The sequence below is a fragment of the Danaus plexippus genome, chromosome 7, assembly GCF_018135715.1.
Source record: "Danaus plexippus chromosome 7, MEX_DaPlex, whole genome shotgun sequence".
Taxonomy (NCBI): domain Eukaryota; kingdom Metazoa; phylum Arthropoda; class Insecta; order Lepidoptera; family Nymphalidae; genus Danaus; species Danaus plexippus.
The window spans coordinates 4,027,331-4,052,497 of NC_083541.1; the positions used below are offsets into that span (position 1 = coordinate 4,027,331).

At 33.8% G+C, this 25,167-nt stretch overlaps 1 protein-coding gene across 2 annotated transcripts; it reads right to left on the reverse strand.

Moving 5' to 3' along the window:
• Positions 1-1,715: 1,715 nt before the first annotated feature.
• Positions 1,716-24,623, reverse strand: LOC116770511 (protein TIS11). 2 transcript variants are annotated; one of them, XM_032662007.2, is made up of 3 exons: positions 23,923-24,623; positions 10,433-10,474; positions 1,716-4,716 (listed from the first exon to the last, which is right to left on the reverse strand). In XM_032662007.2, the coding sequence occupies exons 1-3, from the start codon at positions 23,980-23,982 to the stop codon at positions 4,006-4,008; spliced, it is 813 nt and encodes a 270-aa protein (XP_032517898.1). In that variant the 5' UTR covers positions 23,983-24,623; the 3' UTR covers positions 1,716-4,005. The 2 variants fall into 2 exon arrangements, with proteins under 2 accessions (XP_032517898.1, XP_032517899.1); XM_032662008.2 differs by lacking the exon at positions 10,433-10,474.
• Between the last annotated feature and the right edge of the window lie 544 nt (positions 24,624-25,167).

Consider the following 25,167-nt stretch of genomic DNA (forward strand, 5'->3'; position numbering starts at 1 on the left):
TGTATACCTTACGTTTTGATAATTATTCTAGTGTTTTTGTTGTTATAAAGGTATGTTATTGAATCAAAGTAAAACATTTATTGATCTCAATTGTACATTATTTTATAGATTAGAATCTCGCTTAATACGAAAGTTTTTCATAGCAGGATAGAAAGAACTGAATAGCTAAATCCAATCAAAGGTTGCAACACTTTGGTTTGCGATAAAACAAGTTTAAGGTAATTTAAATCTAGGTACACTTGGAAGTTTTTAATTATCCTTTTAATTTCGTTGATATAAACTATCTGCTTAGACGTAATCATTTTAAAGTTTTCCAAAAATACATAAATAATAAAGCACTGAAATATTGTTGAGGTTATAAGTACTTTGAGATAATATTATCTTATCTTTTAAGGAAAATTAGGTATATCCCTTATGTATGGAAAAAGTGAATATAAATATGAAAATTATCTCCAAAGTCTCGGAATTGTCAAGATATAATTTAAATGGACGAATATTTTGAACCGCTGTTTATCTTATTGTTTTATAAATTAAATTTTATAGTTCCTAGATATATTTCTCATCTAACATCAATTTCCGTGGGATTCGAGTCGCATAAAAAACTCAATACTTCAATACCGCGTGGTTACACATAATCCTTTATAGTGTTCATTATTTATTCAGAGTTCCAGATTGTGACATCCGTTTATGTTAGGTTGCACCGATATTCGTTGAATTGAATTTATTTTGCAATATGGACCCTATACAGCAATAAATAAAGGTGTTACAATGTGTTGGATGAGTTGTTTTTATACTGCAGTTGTTTTTCAAGGCCGCTTTATCGAAGTCTCGGGTTACTAGAGTGGCCGACTTAGCTCCAGGAATTGAAATTTGAAACCAACCAAATAAAGCAGTTTACAATAAACACTTGTATCGGGTTCAGCTTTGCGCAATTTTAATTATAATGATGATGATTATTTTAACAATTTAATATCATATAATTTGGTTTATTAAGAATAAGTGTATAAGATTTTTTAATTCTTCTTAATTTGCTTCTATGAGATTGTTAGGATTCATTAAATCTGCGCGTAATTCACTGTATAGTTTTGTAAGGAATGTGGAATACATTAACTATTCTAATCTGAACTACCACAAAATTTTTAACACACAATATGAATTTTTTTGTTTTGTACATAGAAATAAAAAGTTTTATATCTGTTTGTTTGATTACGTTTTTATGTTTAATATTGTCTTTTCTTTACGTTTTACTGTATATATTTATGGCTAATTGTTTTGTGAGAACAAAAAAATTCGGATCTTAAGTAATGTTTATTAATAAGTAATATTTGTTATCGTAAATGAAATACGCTTTAACTTCTGTAAGTTGTGAAATTATGTTCTTTATATAGACTATTTTATAAACATCTAATTTTTTGCAATAATTTTATACCCAATAATAGGTTATAAATTTTTCTTCAACGCAAGTAACAGTTTTTATTTGAAAAATAAAACTGTATTTAATTTATATCTAGTATAAAAAATACTTTATTATTTATTGCTTAATGTCATATTTGAATATTTTACTATATCATTTGTTTTGGCTCTGATTTTGTTTTGAATTAAGCAACGATCGGCATTACCAAAAAAACAAAATAACTATAAAAATAAAATAAAAAAATGGAGATAAAAAAGGGAAACAAGGAGAAGGTGAGGATGCAACAAAAACAAAAATAAAATTATTTTTAACATATTTTGACTATAATTCAATAAAAATGCAGATGGATATAAAGAAATTAAGAAAACATATAAGAAAATGTCATAAACAAGCTTTCATATTTTTTTTGTTGTCCGTAAGAGAATGTAATATTTTGGAAGATTAACTTACAATCGGAATTAAATTAATTAAAAAAAAAAAATTAAATACTTAATTACAACTGACATAGGTACTAGAGTAACTTAACTAACGCCTGTTGTAATAAATGACTCATGATATAGTACTAACATTAAGTTACAAGTTGTCGCACAATTTATACGTCCGTTTTAAATACAAAAAGAAATTAAATAAATTCAGCTTAAATGGTTTTGTAAATCGTAATGAAACTGATAATAAATAATAATCGCGAACTTTATGAAAAAAAAAAAACGCTTAAAACTAATATACTTAGAGTTAGGTACAAAATTATTATCGTACTGTGGTCACCATACAACGACTTGCTTTGAGACGGAGAAAAACTGATTCCCGAACATAAAACTACCATCTCGGTTCTTAAGACTGAAAAATTAACAAAATTAAAACACTGTTGGTCAATGACATGTGGTTTTATTACTATTGGTACAAAAACGTATGTGTGTCTTGTAAAAATATATATAAGCTCGACAGACGAGCGTTCCGGTTAATATCCAAAGCAGATCTGGATGGTTATGTCAGAATTTCTCCTCATCACGTAATTGGTCCCTTAATTAAAACATTAAACTTTGTTATATAAATATTATAAAATATCACACTTTAAATTCAAAGAAAAAACTATTCTACGTCGAAATTAATCACTTAGCTCTGTCAAAGTACAAAAGTAATAACTGTGCCAATTTGAATATTATATTCAAAAGGAGACAATAAATAAAAAATCATTCTATCTCGTTCAACTAAAAATTAAATTATAAAATCGATTTATTTTGTTATAATGTAAAAGGCACTGTTCCTTGAAGATGCGAGCGCGGTTTGGAAGCGCGAGGGGTTGTGGGGAACCGCGCTGCACTACTTCTAACTATCAAGTGTCAACATGCTTTATATACGTCTGTCATATATCTATACAGTATTGCGAAGTATGAGTTTGCGACGTCAACTAACGAACCGAAAGTTTTTATGTTTACCATCATTACGACAGGTTGAATGGGTATAGCTAGCTGTTTAAAGTCTACGAAGCAAACTCCTACTGATCACATAGATGGTTCACGGACTCAGGAGAGCGACGGGCTTACAACTCTGATACCTGTAATTTTTTGCGTCCGTTTGAGCGGTCGAATGATCGCTACGAGCAAGCGACGTACGAAAAAAAAACAATCACCAAAAGTCTCAAACAGGTTTGAACACGCAACCCGCTCGGTCGACGCAAAAAGGAAAAATTCTCGCAGACGAGCCGCTGGAGGCGACTCTCCGCTCGTCCTATCTTCATAATGATACTCGAATAACTTGCACATTGATAATATGATGCTACACAATAAATAAAAGCGGCGAGGCTGTAGCTGTGTAAAAAAACCGAAATAACTTCTCGTCTATAATTAATCCGCGTTTGTTTTGTTTGTTCCGCATTGGTAAGCCCGTATTTCTACCGAGTCCTTATCTGCGTCGGCTGTTTCTTAATATCGTTTGCTAGTCACGAAGGAGTTGGTATAAGAATCAGCCGAGCCGATGTATGAACAACGAGCCACGTCCCGTCAACGTCCCGTCAACGTCACGTCCGTATGCGGTGTGGCATCCAAACTGCTTGCTATAAAATAATAATTAAAGTTAAAGAGACTCGAAATAAATAATAAATTATTATCTTATATCCTTAAAAATAGATCACGAGCGCCTTCTCGCGGTAAGGTACCGAGCGCGGGTAGGCAGTACGAAATAAATAAAATGTTTCTATAAGCTAACTTTACAAAAACCACCGCTCGGCGGAGGATCGCCACGGGAAGACATCCGCGAGCTACACAAATAAATATCTAAAAATATAAGGTGCCATTTACAAATGCGTGCCGATAACTAAATGATTGTTATATCTAATATAATCACACCGCAAACTTTCGAGACGCCATTGAAAACTAACATTACAATATTACAAGGCGATGTATTAAGAGCATCGAAGAATCGGAACATCGGTGAGCCGGAGATCATTAGTTGAGCGTGTGAGGCGGGGCGCGTCGATCGGGACCTCGCTAGCCGCGGTGTTGGAAGACGTCGTGTAGGCACTAAGGTGACGGACGATCCTTATACGATACACTCCATTTGTTAACTTAGGACTAGGCGACTCCGACTTTGATTTAGGCGATGACGAGATCGCCGAACGCTGACGACAGGCGATTGAATACGGGCAGTCGATCTTCCTCCGGCTCCGGAGATTGAGGGCGGCGGAATGCGAACGCGTAGTCTGGAGGCGTCATGGCTGGCGGGGAGTGCGGCGCTAGAGGGGACTGAGGAGTCAATGGAGAATGAGGCGATCTCGGTGAACGGGAACCATCGCTCATGTAGGAAGCTAGAGATCCGCCCGACGATAATGAGGCCAAGGAACCGCCTGGTGACGGTGGCTCACGGCGTCTCGCTTCTTCGGCGTTGTGTACGAAATGACACCTCGGTCCGTAAGGGCAGAAACCGACAGAATGGAAGGTGCGGCATAACTCTGTCTTATACTTAGGATGGCGCTGTAGATTACGGAGCTCTCGAACTCCATGAGCGAATTGACACTTGTCACCGTATTTGCAAACACCGGCTTCTTCGAATGGTCGGCAAAGTTCGGTCTTGTATCGACTGGTGGCTGGTGGCGGGGGCGCGGGGTCACTGGTGGTACGTTCAAGGCGGCGATGGCCAAGGCTGTTCAGAAGGCCGGCAAGTGCGCGCTGTGCTGGCACGGATGCAGCTCTGGCCAGAACTGGGTGTTGATCCCAGCCCACACTAGCAGTAACATTCGTACCGCCAACTGGGCCGAGTGCGCTGCTTAATGTACTATTCATCGTCTGCACTGGGCGAGATTGGTTCTGAAAAACAAGAGAAAAGACCCATTAATTTGTATAATTATAGTTTTGATAATTTACAACATAAAGTTAAGTAAAAGAGTAGGAAAGTTTGAAGAGATTAGAAATCAAATCTTTTTCAAAGTATGCTTGTCATTTATTACCCAAAAAACCTTGCAGGTACGGCAGTATACCTGCTATATCTGACAAAAAAGATTCCGTCCCTTTGATTTCGTTTTTTCTACCTGCTCAAGCAACCCTTATAGCCTCAGCGTTAAACGTTCCATATATATTTTCAATTAAATGAGCTTTTACAGGCCTTTAAAAGAGCCCGGGGGAGAAACAAATTTTAATGACTCGAAACAGATATACCATTAATAGGGTGAATTATTTTGGAAATTAGTTAACGACCTGTTCCTCGGTACGTTGACTCAGTTAGGTAACCGTATTTTTTGTTAGAAAATGGATGAATGCTTTCAATAACTATAGTTTTGTAAGTGTCAGTGTTAAGTACACGAGATCAGCATAACAATAGTTGTGTTCAATGTTCATACGAGAGGTAGTTGACACGAGCGCTGGGCCGGCACAATTGCAGTGATTGTATACTATTGTTCACCAACGTCGCGCGTCGTCAGAGAGTCGTCGCAATGAGGAATAATTGTCGCTGAGCCAACCCAGCCCAAGGGGCAACGGACAACGTGTAAACTTACAGTTAAAGTCTTATATCGATTCATAATCTATTAGACAACTGACAACCTGTTGTCAGGCTTTGTTGTCAGTAAATCCGTAACTAAGCATTGTACGGATGTATGATAAATTTTCTACAATGATCGAGGAGTTGAGAAGACGACATAAAATAGAAACACAAGTGATGGTGAGAGAAGTTAACTCGAAGGTTAAGAATGGTTGGACACGGAATCTGGTAGGTATACATTATGTATGATAGATCACATCTTGCATGCGGCAACCTCAATAGATGTGAAGACATATCATTGAATATTCTATACGTTGGTAAGAATCAGAACGTAAACACGTAAACAGTGTTTTATGTTACAACATTATTATATGCCACGTTATTTGTGAAGCTGATACCGAAACCAGACGAGATCTCATTCAACGTTCCGCTTTTACATTCTGCCAAATATTCTTCTCTGGAACATGACAGGTTTGAAAAATTATCTAAAATCTAGCAAGTAACCTTAAAACTGAACACATCACAAGGAACAAGTCTTGCGGCTAACAGACGAACGTACGCAAACAATTACACAAACGCTTTTGGTTGAGTGTAAATGTCTATTGTTCTCTAACTATAAGCAAGACTTTTTCAATTACCACGTTATCGTTATGCTATAGTCTTTTTACTTTGTGAGAAACAAAATAAATTGAATGAAATTGTTTCCTTTACAAAAAAAAAATACAGTACATTAAGAAATTTGATTTGAATTAAACAAATAGAAAGACAATCATGCAATCACGGGAAAGTGTAACAAAAAAATTATCTCTCCGTTTCGTTTTGGTTGCGGATAATGTCTGGTAGAACGTTCAGGGGTTAAATCCATGGCCGCCTATGACTATGGTGAATGCTGTCAGTTGTAATTAGATAGTTATCAGAGCGTAACATTGGTTAAGCGCTTTCCATCGGACATTCGCAACCTAACTCCAGGGAAATTTGTAATCACTGTCGATTTCGAGCTGTGCGGTCATTGCGTTCGAAACTGAGGGCAATCGGAGGCGAACAACCACGCAGCAATTACAGCACTTTATTATAATAACATGTATCCATTAGCTGGACGGCGCGTACTAGGACGAAGCATTAGTCACATACGTGTTTACTAAATAGTATTTCAACTACTCAGTTCACGAATGAACATAGATTTTAATATAATGTACTCAGATAACTTCTAAGATTGCTTGAGAAGTGATGTACCTCAAATGTATTATACAAAATGCTATTCGCCTTGCGTAAATTGAGGAAGCTATATATGCAATCCAAGAATGAATCAGACGAAAATAGATAGAATTTATTAAGTTTAAAAATACGTAATATATTAATTGAAAGTTTCAAAGTTATCATGTCTTTTTAGTATTTTGTTGAACATATATTTGCACAAGCTTTCGTCATTACAACAACCCGTGGCTCGTTGCAATCGAAAATTGCATAAAAGATTTCTTACATTGTTAATATGCATCAGACGGATAGGCAAAGCACGACGTAATCATAGGCGCATAGAATTATATAGCTCTTGGATTGTTTTCTGAAATAACACGTAAGGAATACGGGCATTTGTGTTTAACGAGTGACTAACTAGACATTGCATTATTATTTCTCAGAAATATAACACAAAGTATTCAAATTGTTATTCCTACTGTACAATGTTTTTATCTTTTTACTCAACTAATTTACATGCACAAATTAGATAATGTATGTATAAATATACAAGGATACAAAAATCTAAGAACTGTTAAAGAAAGGTTATCGAACTCTAAAACACTCATGACAGACCGTATATTTACACTGGTAATCAGGGAAATTTACACCTCCCGAGATGTTGTCAGTTGTATACGTACGAAGTTCTGCTAAAAATATTTTCTTCAGATAACCTAAGAGGGCAACGGCTCGGCACAACAAAGATGCTAAATGAGGTTTCTGGTTTTCAGCGAATATTACGTGAAAGAGAACGATTTTTACAATTCAAATATAAAATAAGCTTAACAAAAACATTAATAGGCCAGTGAGAAGACACAATACAAAATAATCTTTTAAACTGAACAAAGGAAATATATGGGACATGCCAATTTTTTATTCATCACAAACTTCAAGTGTCAGTGACGTTTGTTTTCTTTTTTTTCAACTTCAAACAGTTATAAAACCAGCCAGGGTTAAAAAGTTCAACCTTTTTACTGGTGTTTGTTGGTTTATTATGTTTTATTATGTCAAGTAATGTCTTTTATTCATTGTTTCCTGTAAGTTGATACGAGGAGCATGAACTTCTAGAATAACGAAGACTCTCGCGACAATTGATCCAGCGACAAGTGAACACTCGTATTTAATTGAACGTTAATTGTATCTAATCAAATGCGTTCTATATTTAAATGAACTTTTAACGACTTAAAACACTCGGTCATCTCGTCTGTAAGTAATATAGATATTTTTATTACATAATAATATTACATTTGATTATGAACTAAGTCATTTGTGGTTTCACACTCGTAAGTTTTATGGCTCTCTAAATTCATGAAATACGCATTATGTTACGTTCACTATGACACTGGTTAATATTCGGATTATATGGACGAGAAAAAAATTATACAACTCAGTGTACCGATCAACGAAATTGGTACATTTCTCTGAAGACCCTCTCTGTCTTGTCGATTGCTATGATTCAGTTTATTGAATGATTGCGCGAAAATAACCATCCAAGAAGCGGCCCCCTCACTATATCTCAACCTACCAATAATGGAAATATAATCGTCCACCTTACATTATTTCTCGCCCCTTTGTCTCGTGTATTGCATCCTTTGTTTATTTTGATTTACATAAAAGGTTCAATATCGTATGACAACTCGTTGTGAGTACAACTCACGCATTGTTCCGCTATTTTAATAAGACATTGTATTAATAAATTTATACGTGAACGTACATCGTTTTCTTAACGGGCCAACTATTTTCGGTAACTTCTCCCGCTGAGACGTAAATCTAATGTAATCATTTTTAATTGGATTGAGCGTTTTTTAATTACATCTAGTGGAGAGCGAGAGAGATCTATTTAGACTATGACATATATAAAATAAATATACGATTAAAATAATAACAGCATTAATGAGGATGAGGTAAATACTGATATGTATTTATAGCTGGTTTGTTTAAAGTAAACAAGTTATAATACATTTGGTTTGTCCGTTCACAAATATTATTATATAATCAGTTCGTTGCACATGATAGGACAAATCAGTAGTTAACAAAGTTACAGTGTCGATAAAGGTATCACACAACGAGTTTGTTGTATGACTAAGGCCGGACGCGTGGTTCGTCCACTGCATGCAGATTGCTCCGACTCGATTGCCATGCGAGACTCACCGCCTATGGTAAAAATTCCATAGCTCCCTCACCTCTATTTGCATAGCTATCAATTGTTTCTCGTTATTATAAGAAACAATGGAAATATATTTTATTTTAGTGTCCCAGGCGAAACGGTGGACAAACAGGAAATCACGTATGGGACGATGTTATGAGAATAGTTAAATGGTTGTCATTTAACGACTTCATTTTGTACCATTGAATTAATGACCACCCCACCTAATGCACATATAAGGTTCGTTGACATCCATATGTGACTTGGTAAACAGGATTTACAGAATCCTGTTGGATGTAGACCTGCGTTTACTTAAACATCTAGTATGTAGGAGGTGTTTGGAACTATAATTTTTGGTTGATGACTGTGATATGGGAGCGGAGTCAGATGCTACAGGGTACGGACGCGGTAGTTTATGGCGCTGGTCATAAACCCCGGGACAAGGTATCGCCGTTAAACGATTGTCAACAAAGGGCTCGATGCAAGTCTGGCTTGTTTACTCCACGGTCGTTCAAAGCGGAGGAAACACGTCCCCCAAGCCGGCCGCTTTTAGCACCTCCATATTTATAGATGCAACACCAACGAACGGAGCTGTTTTGCGGAACAAAACATGTAAACAATGCGCCTCACGATCCTGGTATATCGGAAAACTGAGCAAAGACCCTCCCAATATGAATATACCTATTAGATGTTGTATAACATATACAAACTTTTTAATTAGTTCAGATAATGACGTTGATGTCGTGTTTGTTGGTTGTCGGCCGTCATTAGTGTTCTAAAGTCTAAACTGTTCTTACGTCAGTCTTGTGGTAACAATTCCTTTGTCCATATAATTTTTTATGTTTCAACACTACCGGGTTACGCTTTCCCCGCAAATTGTGCTATGACTCATACAGATAATGTACAAAGGAAAAGATTTTCTATGACTAATGCGTCCATTAAGTTATTTTATATGACAGTAAAGTTATCAGTAACTTTCAAAATTAACCAATGCACTAAAAGATTATACTGATAAAGTATACTTAAAACAAACACTAAAGATTATATATATTATTATTAGAAAATAAGTATATTTATTATGGGTACTTTATAACTCTATCATCTTAATGGAAGTTAAATATATTTCTAAAAAATCCATTAAAATCATAAGTTCTCGATGTTTCGCTTACACCGAGATTAAAAGTTCAATGCCACTGTAATTGTATTCTGCACTTGCTAAAATATACAAATCAAAGTTCATTCACCTCTCAATAGAAATATTTATCACTATCATGAATGTAATCGGTATTAAATGTTGACCTTCATGAAAATTGTCTATACAATAAAACGGTCAACAATGTACCAAAACTAATTGTGTGTATTTAGTCCATAGTAATATTTCGCAACAACAAATTCTTGATGCCATTGAAATTAATGCAGCGGCAAACAATTCTACGTACGATATTAAAGCAAAGCATTATAAAACATATAATTTTGTAAGAGAATGTAATTTAAATCTCAAGGATTACCTTTCGGTTGAAAGAGAAGACGGCGTATTCATTAAGAGATAATGTTCATAAAAAACCTTTTTATATTTCAATCAATCACATCAGATGTTGAATAATTTTGAATCGATAATTTTTTTTTATATATCTATAATTACGCTGCTGTATTATCAATGAACTTACAGTGGCAACAACTTCATCGTCCGTCAGGTATTCGGAGCTCACCTGGAGAAAAGAAAAAAAAAAGTTAGCAAACAATAAACAACTTATATTTATATTATATGTAGATGTTATAATGCAACACAATAATACACTATCTGATTGTATGATCCTCTATAAAATTAATAACTGACCAACCGGACCGGTCCCCATTGAAAGCGATAGCAATTTTAACAAGAAAGTAAAACCGTTTCAGCTAGCTTTAAAACGCTCGGCAGAATGAATTTGTGCCTACAGATTATATGTATACGTATTTTATAATTGGAATTTATGAAGTTGAATTTGGTAATTAAATGCATTATATTTACGACAGTTTTATTACAAATGACAGTGGTAATTTATCAACTTGTACGTAATAATGGTATCTAGGTGGCTTGGGTAATAATTTTGTTATGTAACTATGTAATGTGATCGTCAAAGTATATGACGTTTTGTTTTAGAACTGTGAGGCAACACATAAATAAAGAAATAATAACTAGCATTGGACGGTAACAAATTGTTCGTGAAATAAAAAAAAAACATGACTAAAGTGCATTATCAGAAATAACAGAATAAAAATTTAATATTTTAGATGTGAAATGTAGTTTCACAGACGAATTATTGAGTTATAGCATTTTATTTAAAATATATATAAACGTGTTAAAGCTGGAAGTCAGACCCAAGACCAGAAATTTATTGCAATTGAAAGCCATTGCACGAGCCAGATCATGCTTTGTCCTATTATAAACAGGTTTTGTATAAATAATTCATAAGCATTTGATCCGTGTATGGCACGAATAAATAAGATTTTTTGCTTTTCTTCCTGCAACGTGAGCACGTTAACTACTGTTTATAAAACATTCGATAAGATCGATCTGTACATAACATTATTTATTTGCAATTTTTCTAAATATAGTTCGATATCTTTAATTGAGTCTTTGACAGCACATATAAGTTATTGTAGTTTTCATTGTTATTATGAAATAATGTTGTATAGTGTAGGTACAAGTGTTGTCGGTTTTGCGTCGATCGTGGAGCACAATCAACGAAGCAATCGGAGCCACTTGTGCTAATGAAACACTTCAATTGAATTGGGGACATTAATTCAACGGCCGTATCGGGCAGCCGCGACGTACTATCAAATAGTGAGGAGACGATATGCGTTATATTTTATATTTCTACTAATATAAATTACATCACTCGATAAACTATGATAGTCACATCACTGGCTCGACTTTACAAAACTTATTTGAATATCAAATAATCGTCGTAGGTCTCACTCGTGTTGCCGATATACTCTTATCTTACATCTGTGTTACGTTCTTGTGCCTGTCTATGTTACAGAAGAATAAAATCTTGTCCTTGATTTAAAACAAATTATAGATACGACTTGTTCATGGAAAAGAACAACCAACTCGTTTATGACTGTGCATTAGAATTTTAAATGTCTGTTATACCTAATCCATCATCAAAGCGTCTGTAATATAATTATATTGTTCAAAGAGCTACAATAGTTTAGTAATAGTACATTAACATAACTAAAAACTATAAGGAACCTTCAAACGGAGATATGCGAGTGAAGCACCAAGGCGTATCGGTAATCAATGTGACATTGTAAATTGAAAATTATGAAACAGATCAATGGAGGCATCTCAGCCCCATTACGGTTGTAAACTTAAACAGTGTACTATTATTATTTCATATACGATAAAGTCAGATAGCCATTAAAGCATTGGATTTATTAGAACCGATGTATTGACTTAGCGTACTGTAATAACTCTTTGAAATTATTTTAATAGCTCTAATCTACCGTGAACCAACATGTTCCGAGATAAGAATTGATATGAATTTTGTTTTTATATTAAAATTGCTCGAGATTGCATTACTTTCCGAGTTTACTCAAGTATCTAATTGGTGTAAAAGAATGAAATATTTTAACAGAAAATGTAATATGAGAATGGCCTTGACGTGAACATGAGAGGGTCATCTAAATATTTATGAAGTTTATTAAATAAAAACATAAACCAGTTTATATTCAACACAGCATTCTGGCCATATTCCTTATACATTTTGATTATGTCTATAAACGATATGATTTTAATTGGCACTCAGAGTTGTATTCATTAAAAATGCTAATTATAGTTTTTTGTGGGTAGTCCAGGAGTATTATTGTTATGCGAAGTTAATATCTGCTATTTATAGTGTTTTGAAGTAAAGCGTCGACTAGGTAAAGTAATTGGTATGGTAACCAGGGTCACCAGTACTAGGATCTATGGTACGATTGGCAGGAGGTGGTGCACGCGATGACGAGCTCAATGCGATGTTGCAAATACATATTGCGATTGTCAAGCGATTCACTTAACTTTTGATGGTTCGCTGAATTGAGAACTAATAAATATATTTAATCGTTTTATTTACGCATTTTTAACTACAAAAAACCATCTTAATTTGAATTATCTTTTTTCAACAAGTCATATAATGAGAGTCATGTCACAAGGAACAGCTTATATTCAAAAAATCTTAATATAAATGGATCCCGGAAGTGTATTGTGAAGGTCGGAAAGCAACCAGCGGCCTTGCCGATGGCTGTGCCACTTTCTCCGCTGCAGTTAAAAGCCCACATACGTTACGTAGTCATCACAACAATGGTTTCGTATAACAATTTCTGGTACGCCGACGCAGTGTGCTGAACAATAATCACCAAAATGAAGGCGTTTCTACTCACGAACGTAACGTAATTTACCTCGCAAGGCAGGACGAAACGTATTACCTGATGTCCCTGCACTAGCGCATTGTTTACATAAGAGCCTTGGTTTCGGACTGTGATCACGGGACATTCAAACACTTAACTGCTCATTGTTTCAGTTTTGTAACTATTTAAATATCGCACTAGCTCATAATGTTGATTACGTAACGTGGTGCGATTATGAATACGTAAGTGTAGAAAAAAATATTTACGAATTTAAAAGCGATATAATTTCCATTGCAATACTTCACAAAGAGACTGACGTATTGCAGATGAACTGGCCGTACGATTGAATATTTTGCATCAAGAGTAATAGCTACTTGTTTCCATTCGTTACCATAAACATGGCTGGTTATCGCTAACAAATTATATGCGCATTTAAAACATTTATAATCACTTTATACGAGATGAAACACATTTTGCACTGGCCTTCTGTATCCTTGGCTCATTGACTGAATATTATAATGACTTAATTGCATTTTCAAGCAAACTTTTTGTAGCAATTTGAATACTAATATCAAAATCGCGGTCATAAAAAATAGGATTCATTGCGTAACCAGATGTATGTAACTAGTTTAACACGTCTGTGGTAAGTTAACTGCGATGTGTCAAACTTGAGTAAAACTTATCTAAATATTAAATTAGTTGGAAATGATTTTGACGGGTAAACTCTAGTGTGTCATAACGAGGGAAATCGAAGGTTGTGTCGTTGCGGGGTTATTGAAGTTGCTGCAGTTGCATCAAACAGCACGCAGAGTTGTGCAACTCTTTCGCAACGTGCCGTTTTACTGGATTAGCAACATTGACCACGTAGGCAAAGCTCCTACCGTTTATGTGGATCTGTGATTAAGTATTTGGTCAACTTAAATCCATCTTAGCATGAAATAATATCGTCTCTCTGAGTTTTTTAGTACAGAGAAAATGTTGAATGACTGAAATTAAAATGATCCTTAAACTAGGTACTTAAAGTACATCTAATGCAAGTATCTCCATTCCGTTGACCGCTGACAAAAGTAAAAGCTACTTATCTCAACGACTAAGAAAGTGATATAAATCTTAATGCAAACCAACGAAGGAAACAACTATAAAACTGTCAGATTTATAATGAAAACCAGGATATAACGGAGTACATTAAACATACGTACAATAGGGAACCATCCAATCCATAATTAGTTCAACATATTAACTTTTTTAATGAGCGACTAAAAAACACAACGATACACAATTAAAGACTTATAATTACGGTTAAAATATAATTAGTTCTTAATTTTATAAAAAGCAATAAGCAATCAAAGTCAAGAATATTTCGTTCATTACGATTGACTGTAGCGGGTTATTAAAAACGTCATTCTAGATTAAATCGCCTCGTGTCTATTTATAAATGTATGAACTTTTTGCACATCGACTAGTTAAGGAGGAATCTGCGGTACAAAATGTGTGACGTATTCAAGCGTGCGGTCGTCGAGCCGCGTAGGTGAGCGGGCGACCTTCGGCATTCGAATGTTTCCATCACAAGATACTTCTATCATCATAATAATTTTAATTTTCATTATCACCATTACTTCACTTCTAATAGCTATGTATTAAACGCCCGGTTTCACTTGCGTCACAAACATGACGCGACTGGCCGCAACAAACTATTAAGTACCAAAAAATATCAGTACGTAACATTTACACCGGGCAACATTAGTTTCGTTTATTTCATACCTCGATGTCTCAATACGATAATGTTAAACTGTCGCAATTGCGTATCATTATGTTCAGTTGTAATATCTTTCGTAAAATTGTTCTATGGAATCGCAACTGACAAAACGTGAGCAGCACATTGTGCGAACGAACGTCCACATTGGCCGACGCCATCTTTTTAAGTCGATTTATTGGTAATAATAAGGTCTTTAACAGATGTGCGACATCCGCTCTAGGATGTTATTACTTAATTTTCAAAAAAGGACATGATTTTTGGGTTGAATCGCCCCGATATTTTTCAACCATCCTTTAAAAGGAAAAAAATAAGTGTACATTCAAAGAATTTTATGTCACTAAATTATGTTTTTAAGAAATTCATTACTTGAATATCTTTTATATATATAAAATCATGGTGGTTTACCTGAATGAGGTGTGATTTTTATATTTTAGCTCTCATTTTTCCTCTTATAAAATAATTATTGTTGATTATGATAATGAAAAACATAAAATGTATAAATTTATTACGAAAACAAACACAAAATAAAGCGGATGTCGGTATTAATTAATGTGATAAACGCAGTAAATAAAGTGACAAAACGTAAGTTGAACAAACTGATGTGATGTGGTCTTCTTGCCGTAATTATCGAGAGGCCGCCGATGATAACTTATGACCTTTATGTACTACTTTTGGATAAATCGATTTGCGTCACACGATCAGTATTTTAACAGGAACATTAACAAAAACAATGAACCGATTACGTGTTCAGCACACTTGTCGTTAGCGTGGTCCCGGCTCCCATCCGATGGCAAACTATTAGCTGGCCCGTTGAAATTTTCCACGGTTATCGCTACGGTGGAGCAACCAAGCATGACCCTTCACAAGTCATAGACCACCCCACTTGTCACGGTAATGATTCCTCACCCACTATCTTACCCGGGGTATAACATGTATAACACACTCAAATACTTATTAATATAACTGAACTAAGTGTAAATATATATGACGGCAGGACAAAAACCTTTACGCAGGTATTTATGTTTATTTTCGCAATGGTAACTTAATTATTGTAAATATAGTATGATAAGCAAAATTTTAATACGAACTATATAAATTATATTCAGGTTTGTATTTCAAAGCATTATTTCACGCGTGTTTCATGCATTTCACGGGTCCTTGGATGCGTTGTGGAACATTGATGCGTATCGTTATGCGATTTAAGGACAATTGCAGAAGACATGAAAATTTACATACACTAGTCATATTTGTAAAGAATAATACACATAGTATACATAATAAGATTGATAAAAAATTGTGAAAAACTATTAAATTCATATAAAGAATGGTTTCCGAGGAACAATATTCGATATGAATTACAATAAAACATAGTTATTCAGCCAATGAAATTAATGTTACTTCACGTCTGCATTACGTCCATCATGTGTTGCGTCGATACTTTGATAACTTCGGTAATAAATTTCTGGTTGTAATCAAATTATGTATGCCAATGACGTTAGAAATTGTATAGTTTTTTAACGGCCGAGAAATTTTTTATATTTTTTTTTTACTATCAAAGGAACTATCATAAAAGTACTATATAATATAATGTGCGACTTACTTAATTACTACGTTATTCGCAATAATATATAACTTTAATTCTATTTGAATTGTACGTAAACAAAGCATAGGGAAGTAACATCGTGGTCTGCGGAGGAGGAAGTATAATGAAGACCTTGTTCAGTTCAACGTCTCGACGTGTACAACAGTCCGCGTTTGGCTAGGAAAAATCTTATGAAACGAATAATAAAATGTACCTCTAGATACGGATATAGGAAGATTGGTATTCGTACTGAAATGTATCTCACATATTGAGGAAATTACATACGGGAACAAGGAACTTAGTCGGTGAAACTGATGATAAAAATAACTTATTCAATATCGAGTCTTAAATTGTATAGCATTATAGTATGTTGAAGAAACATAATAATTTTATGCAAAAGTAATATCGATAGTAACAAGTTTGTGCCACAATAGGATACTAGAATGAAGATTAGTTTGCATCAAAATGGGTTCATAGAAACTTACGCAATTCGACACTGACCTAACATCGGCGTGCCACTTATTTATTGACAAACTAGTCACATATGAATTATATTTATTTTAATCAATATATTTAAATTAAACTAAACAAATATCAGTATTCAATTATTAGATATTTATAGCATGATGATAATATTGTAATACATTGCAATTAGTTATTAGGACGTGACGTTGACACTTAAGTCTGTTACTAGATTTAAGTGTCCTGTACCTTTAAGTGGCCATTGTTATAACGTGATAAATTTAAATGCAAATGCGTTCAATTAATTCTGTTCCCTCTGATAATGACAAACTAACAAATAATTTGAGAAATACCACAGTTAATGCTTATATTTTAACTGTAAAATTAAAGCAATAAATATAAAGATATGGTAACATTCTTATGATATTCAAGATTGCGGACGTAAAATAATTTAAAATTTATTTATAAGTTGTTAGTACTTATGTTGTAAAGATAAAAACACGACTGCTGTATCGTAAATAACAAATATTAAACGAAGGTAGCCTGAAAAAATGTAATCATAATATTTGGGTAAAATTGAATTTTAAACTGTCCCTTGTTATTTAAATTAATACTATGACTAAACGACCATTTAAGGCCATTGGAACCCGGATCCATAAATAATTAACCATTAGTTAGTTATAATACAATAAACCGGGTCGTATGACACATTGGGTTCTGGAGGCCGGCTGAGGGTCTAATTGCGCATTATACTTGAAACCAAACTCACCTAAACCTAAACCTTTCAGGAAAACTGGGCCATATTAATTATTCATGACTTAAGTTTATATTTTTCCAAACCCAATATCTATAGCACATGCTTACAATATATCGGCTATTGAAACAGCCAGGTAACTAAATTTGTTCTAACAATGGTATTGCAAATGTTTACAATAGTTTTTTTTTTAAAGTCCCAGCAGGTAGACGATTTCGTACAAACAGACAATCAGTTTAGATCTTATTGTGTTAGTTAAGGACTAGTATTCAAAAGTAAAGTAATAGTCAAACGTTAAATAACATGTGGGTAGTTTGTAACTAGTGAGAGTTTATTTCCTGCAACACAACTACATAGGATATAGCTAGAAACGTGTTTATAATCATTGTAATAGCTTCGCGTTTGTGCAACGCTCTTATGCAAACTGCAATAGTGACGTAGTTGTAAGAGCTCTTGCGTTAGCGGATGTTGCTATCACCAGTCTCTAATTAATACCCACTAATAAATACTTATTATGGCAGCCGTTTGGCGTAATGATTAAAATATACTATAAAGTGTATAGTACTGACCTCTAAGGTTCGATCCCCGCCTCGATAAATATGTGATGATGCCCACCTTTAATTCTATGTATACTTTCACATTAACAACAATCTCCATGACATATACCCATACAACTCAGCTTATAACTAGCTTAGTGGATTAATCTCTAAATCGTTTCCATTTGGTATCACGCCACAAACAGCCAATTTCAAGTTATTCTGTTGCTTTATTAATAAAATTGATAAATAATTAAAAATCAATAAGATGTTGGTTTTAAACCGCAACTCCTCTCCTTCCGTCCGTATCATTACGAAACCAGAAAAGAAAGTTAAAACCGTTTCAGTTGAGAGAATGTCGCTCTATTCAACTACTTGCAGTGCTGTAATTGTAATACATCCCGTCCTACTAACCGCTCGTGATGCAATCGCTTCGATTTACTTACACTTTTTGTTGATTTCATTGTAACATTTCGGTTGGACGTGATCTCGATTTGTGTTTATATTTTTTTGGACTCTCGCTTTAAGCCTTTGTGATGTCTTTGTTGAAATCAAGAGCGTCCTATATGGCTATAGCTTATGAATTCAATATTAATCTGATTACATACAGCTTGTACACCCGAGAGCGCCGTTTGACGTCCATAACGAATTTCAAAGCGATGTTTTGCTCTTGCGTAAGTAACGTAGGTAGATATGTTCTTTTCGAGCAATTATGTAAAGCGATTAAGTGGAGGGAGTGCGGCGTTTATGGTAAAAGTGTTACACGACTTGTAGCCATTCTGATGGTGACGCAACTGTGAGCGAATGTGTGCCGAAACTGCAGTCGAACCTCCGACTTACACCGTTACGTTACACTATTTAATATTTAAATATAATTATTAATACAATTTCTTAAATATATTTAATGTCCTAACAATAAATAATGTTGTCATACGTATCTAAGCACGATTAGATACAGCCCTTTGTTTATACTGTACTCTAGATTCAATACGATGTCAACTATCTACTTACAAATTATATATTTATACATAACTGTTACTCATGCCATCTAATTACGACCTTAATACATTATATTATCTAAATGAGGTAAATAATATAAAGTTATTTCACACTATAATATTATTGATACTTTAATAACAATAGGTTCTAGAAAACTGCCAAGACCATATATTTAATAGTAACACCAATTAGAATACAAAATCATCATTAATGTACCGTTTATCAAAATATTTTATGAATAGTATGACAAATATGTATCGTATAAAAAATCTATATAATCTGTCAATAATACGATTGCTTCTACTCTCACTACATACAATTCCATTGAACTTTTATATATATAAAAGGTGTTATTTAATTTTTATACGTACAGAAGTACATTATTAGTTATTAATATATATTCGTTATAATATCAACAGTAGGAGTGTTAACGCTGGGCGATAATGATTGCTGACACGTGACTACGATATCAAGAACAAATTTCAATTCAACAATACTCAGCGAAGTTGAAACAGATGTGTTACGTGCGACTGTAATACATATCACTATGAAAACAAAGTTTCATTTCCCTCAAATCTTACGATGAATGCTGTCGACATTGAACCCTAGCATTTGTTCTGCTAAAACAATTAGTAGCGCGTCGCGAATTAAATTAAACTATATAATAACAGCATACGTCGAATGAATAAAACAGATAGAAATCTTAATTTGGAATTTCACAATACAGTCTCAAGTATTACGGAAAAATAATTTCGTTCAGAAATATTATTATTAGTAAAGATTTTGTAATGAATATTAAATTTAAATATAAAATTTATTTGGCAACCTGAATTCGATATATAATAAATATTAATAAGTTTGCTCATCAACTTCTTATTCAAATTAATCGAGAATGAACTCATGAATAAGTTCAAGTCGAACAATCAAAGTTCAGCTAAATTTACCTGCAAATTAGCACTCGATTAGTTGTTTGTTTGTTAATATATAAAGGTCAATATTAATATTTGGGTTATATTATGTATGCGGGGGTGTATCTTGATATTTACAATTAGTGTCAAAGATCCAAAGCGCTAATGTCGAAGCACAAAGCCATCGATATGAAGCAATACGACTCAAGGCAAGCAACATATTAAAATACTAAACAATATTCGTATTGGGAAAGCATGATGCCTTGACTTGTGCTGATACACCATAATTCTGTGTCCTCTCTTAGAGGTCGGAAGTAAGGGTCTAAGCCGACTTACCTCACAGTGAAAGGGATTTGAATACGTCACTGCATTTAAGATAAATCTAGCAGTAAGGAGCCTATGTAATTATATAGATTCTAGAAGAATAAACGGGGATTTTCTTAGATAAATCTACAGTAACTTGCACGCGTAATCTCTTAGAATTATATGAGTATTAACGTCAATAGATCCAAAGTATCAAGGCGCTAATAATGCCATGACGACTAGGGTTACAGATGGCTTCTTATATAAAAGGAAACACCAAACAGTACACATACTGTCAATACATAAATAGATGCAATAAAAATAAAATGTTAGTACTACACATTATCACGTATAAGCAACATTAGCTGGGTATATCAAAACAAATGTTTGTTCGGTGCTGAGTCTGCGACATGAACAACAAAATGGCGCCTACATACGGCTCGGAATCTTAATTCGCTAACGCGGCATAAGAGGAAATAATCTGAGCTATAATTGTATTCAAGTGACGCTGGCTGGATTCTCTCCCACGATCGACACTTATTGTTTGCGTTGCACTCGACGGTTTCAGCAACGTCTAGCTATTGGGAAACGTTAGCGCTGACGACCAGAACCGGCTATTTGAGAAACCTTTTTAGTTTAGATTGCGAAAAGCGTGGAAAGCTTGTTTGCCAGCCACGCAGATATCGTAAGGGTACGCTTAAGAAAACACTCGTATGTGCTTGAATTACCTGAGCTACTAACAAATAGGAGCTCGGCATAATGGATCTTAAATTTCTGATTACATGTAATTTTATATAAACGCATTGCCTATTAAGCAATTATTAATTTACATATTACGTTCAGTAAATTGATCCAAAAGCGGGTTAAGCGGCAATGCAACCGCCGACCTTAAGACGAAGATAAGTTACTTTCGATGGGGGAATGAGAGGATAACAAATATATAGTTTGGTTTGATTTTCTGTATGCATACAATAAAACGGACTAATGCAATGTTTATAGACGTGTGTATATTTTGGAGGTAAGTGGATCATCCTCTGTGTAAATAAATATAATTGCGCCCGTATTGAGGTTCGAAACTCATTTTGCGTGCAGCACACCACGATCGTATGCTCCGACGCCCCTCGTGATCACAAAGCTTACTGACCACCAAACAATAAAACGAACAATTATTTCTATCAGAGTACAAGGGTATGAATAAATCTTATAAAATTTTCGTCGACTGTTTTTCTCAATATGTTTGTTGGTTACATAATTTTCGAATAACCTATTTTCATATCCACCAAACGGAATCTTTAACAAAACATAATTTAGAATCTTATTCACTCCTACACCATAAGTCCAGTCAGGGAACCCCTGAATTTCGAAATCTCCAACAAAAGCCTAATCGAACAAAGCAAATATACAGGACAAAAGTGTTTTTATAGTTTGGCAAAAGAGAAAAAAAAAATCCAAAAATGGTTATAGTGCGAAGCGGTTGTATTTGTAAATAGGCAGGCAGGTAGAAAACGTTGTAGGTGTATTTACGAGCCCAACGGTTTAAGAGTTTTTATACCATTCAAATTCGAAATAAAAGATTACGATGCACCTTTCAAAATTCCCACCGTGATTCTATTTATTATGACATCACGGTATAAGAATTAAGATTGTAGTATTAGATCAGGTGTAAGCGATAATAATTTTCTCTACACTGTACAACTGTCATGATTAAAAATCACTGAAGATAGTATTTCATTCAGACTATAAAATATTTAATATATTCAAAACACTCAACGTATTACAACGGTTGAATATATTAACTTTTAAAACACTAATACATTTTTAAGCTTAAAACAGAATACGAAAGCCACATACATATTTAAATAGGTTTGGAGTAGATCTAAACACTTTTAAATAGGTATTCACGGCTAAGGAGGCGTGAGGCAGTTTAAAAACTTGTTTATGAATATTCAAAACATGTGCCTATATTTTAATACATAAGTTGGCCTGCATCTCTACCCCTTACATTATATACCCAACGGAATACAAAACAGGGCAGCCCTAAGCAACAAGTGGCTTATACGCAACAAAGAAACCACAAAAACAGTGAGCAGGTAGCGTTATAAAGAGCAAACGATTTATAACCATGTGAATAAGATAATAGGACCGGTTTTTGTTTGCCACTACAGTATTGAACTTGTCGAACGATAATCATCTTAATTACAAGGACCAAAGACTCGTTTTTCTTGATTTCTTTAAATATAATGGGAGCTATACCACTAGTCACACCACTTAGCCGAGTCTGCTCTTTACCCCTGCTGAGATTTGAAAAGGATTTGACAAATAATAACGCGATTTATATAAGATATAACATAAATTAGGTATAATTTTTAATACAGACCAAATACGAATATAGACAAGTTAGTCACCTTCTTACTGGTTATTATTATAAAAAATATTATTTTTGACAATTTATAATAACTTATTTCAATTCATACTACAATAAAAAAAATACTTATAGATATTTGTATAAATATTCGATGCTATATATAATTATAGTGATAATTAGCGATAAATTCTATTAAGTAATTTTGTGATAGCGATTTCCTAATAAAATCAACTTTTACTTTTAGTACGAATGCGGCGAAAAGCGAGTCAGATAGGATTTTCATTCTGAGATTATCTAACTACCGGGTTCTATATACCGAAGAGTTTGTCTATCAGAACGAATATTCGTCAAGCATTTACCATTACTAGCCAGCAAAACCCACAAGGGAAATGTTAGTTGCCTTGTAAAGCTATGCTATGTTGAACAAACTTGAATAACAACCTCGTTTACAACGTTATATTTAAAACAGCTTCAATTTAACCGCACTGTTATATTAACTAAGTATTTAAACACATGGCGAGATTTTACATATTAAAGTTGATTTATCGCACGAATTATGCCTACCTCAACAAAATACACATTAAATGACAAATAATTAATAATATATTATAAATGATAATTAAAACAAATATTTTATATAAGCAATTTAAAGCATAGAAAGTATTGTAAAAATTTATATATATTTTGTATCTATGGAATTGTAAAATAATATTTCTACGAGAATACGGAAGAAATGTCAATTACGTATGAATTATTTTTTGCATGTCATCACAATATGTGAGAATATAGGTATTTTATTATAATAATTGCGTATTTTATTTTTGAGTAACGTATGTATAAAATGGATGAAAAAAACGTATGTATTTTGTTTTCAAGGCAAAAGAACACTTTAATTACATATAAAATTAACATATTAGTCATTTAAAAAAGATACAAATTAGAAACTACCTATTTAAAGTAACGACCACAACACTGAATATATAGGTTATGTTAGGTTACTTTTGAATTCAAGTTTGTTGAAAGTTAAAACTAACTTCGAGGGTATTTATGAGACGAAAAACATTTGCTTGAACTGTAGGTGTTTTAAAAACTATATGAGTTAAATAAACTTTGCTTACCTTCAAGAACAGATCACCAAAGTCGTACAGCGCAGACTGATGCATTATAGCAGTAGACATTATGTACAAGTAACTGGACACTAGTTACTATCCAGGATTACAGTCTTCGTTTTGGATTTTTAAATGTTGTTTATATCCACAGGGCACGAATTCAAATGGTTTAATCCACAGCAATTTAAGATATGAAAAGTTCACGATATGTCAACAAGAATTTTTAGTAAACATTTGTAAATACAATAAAATATATGTTCTCAAAACGATGCGTTTTTGTTTTTTCGTTCGGTGACCACAGATTTAAGTCCGAACTAGATGGCCGAGGGCGATCTTTTTTTATAATGCCCTCCACTGTTGATAGCCAGCTTTTTGTTTATTTTTTATTTTTTTTGAACACAATTTCGCAAATTATGCGAAAATGTACAAAACAGTCCTTTGTTTCGGAATCCTCTTCACTTTTTTCGCGTCTATACGGAAATTCACAATATCGGTCAAAACTTTGCACGAACTGTCGAAGTAAACTTTAGACAAACAAAAAAGTAAACTCTTTATTTGTCCAACTTTATACTCCAATGTTATAATTCTGGCTGCATGGGTCGCAATTTAAAAAAAAATGATATCGTAGTTTCAAAGTCCGCGCAAAACGCACCACACGTTCATTCCGTATCACGCTTGCTCGCGCACTGAGCCTGCAATTCGGTTCGCCCGTGACTCGTGAGCCGGCAACGGGCGGGTGGATTTTGTTTTCAAATCAAACAACACGATCACGTTTTGAAGCGAGATTCGTTTTCTACTCAGCTGCGTTCGGATGATGTCGGCGATATTCGGCGGTCTGTTTTGCCTTCCCGCCACAATAAAAATGATAAAACTCACAGACCACATCGTCATCATCTTATTTTGAAATTTTCTAGTTTTATTACATTTATAATTTCTTAACCTTGTTTATCAAGTGTTTTGATTGTAACGTATAATTCTATATTATTATCTATATACGTATAAGTTTATTTTATCTCTTTTATTGTTGTACAATCTAGAAGGATAAAACGTCATATCGCCTTTTAAGCTATAATTTTATAATTAAGATAAATCTGAGAATTATATGTATGCATAGAGATTTCCCTTTTCCATGTTGATGTTATTAAAAAAAGTACCTCATTTGTATATATTCAATAATTTTAACGGCGGACAATTAAAGTTTATTTATATTAACGAAATTTATTTCAAATATTCTTTATTATTTATTTCTTGACT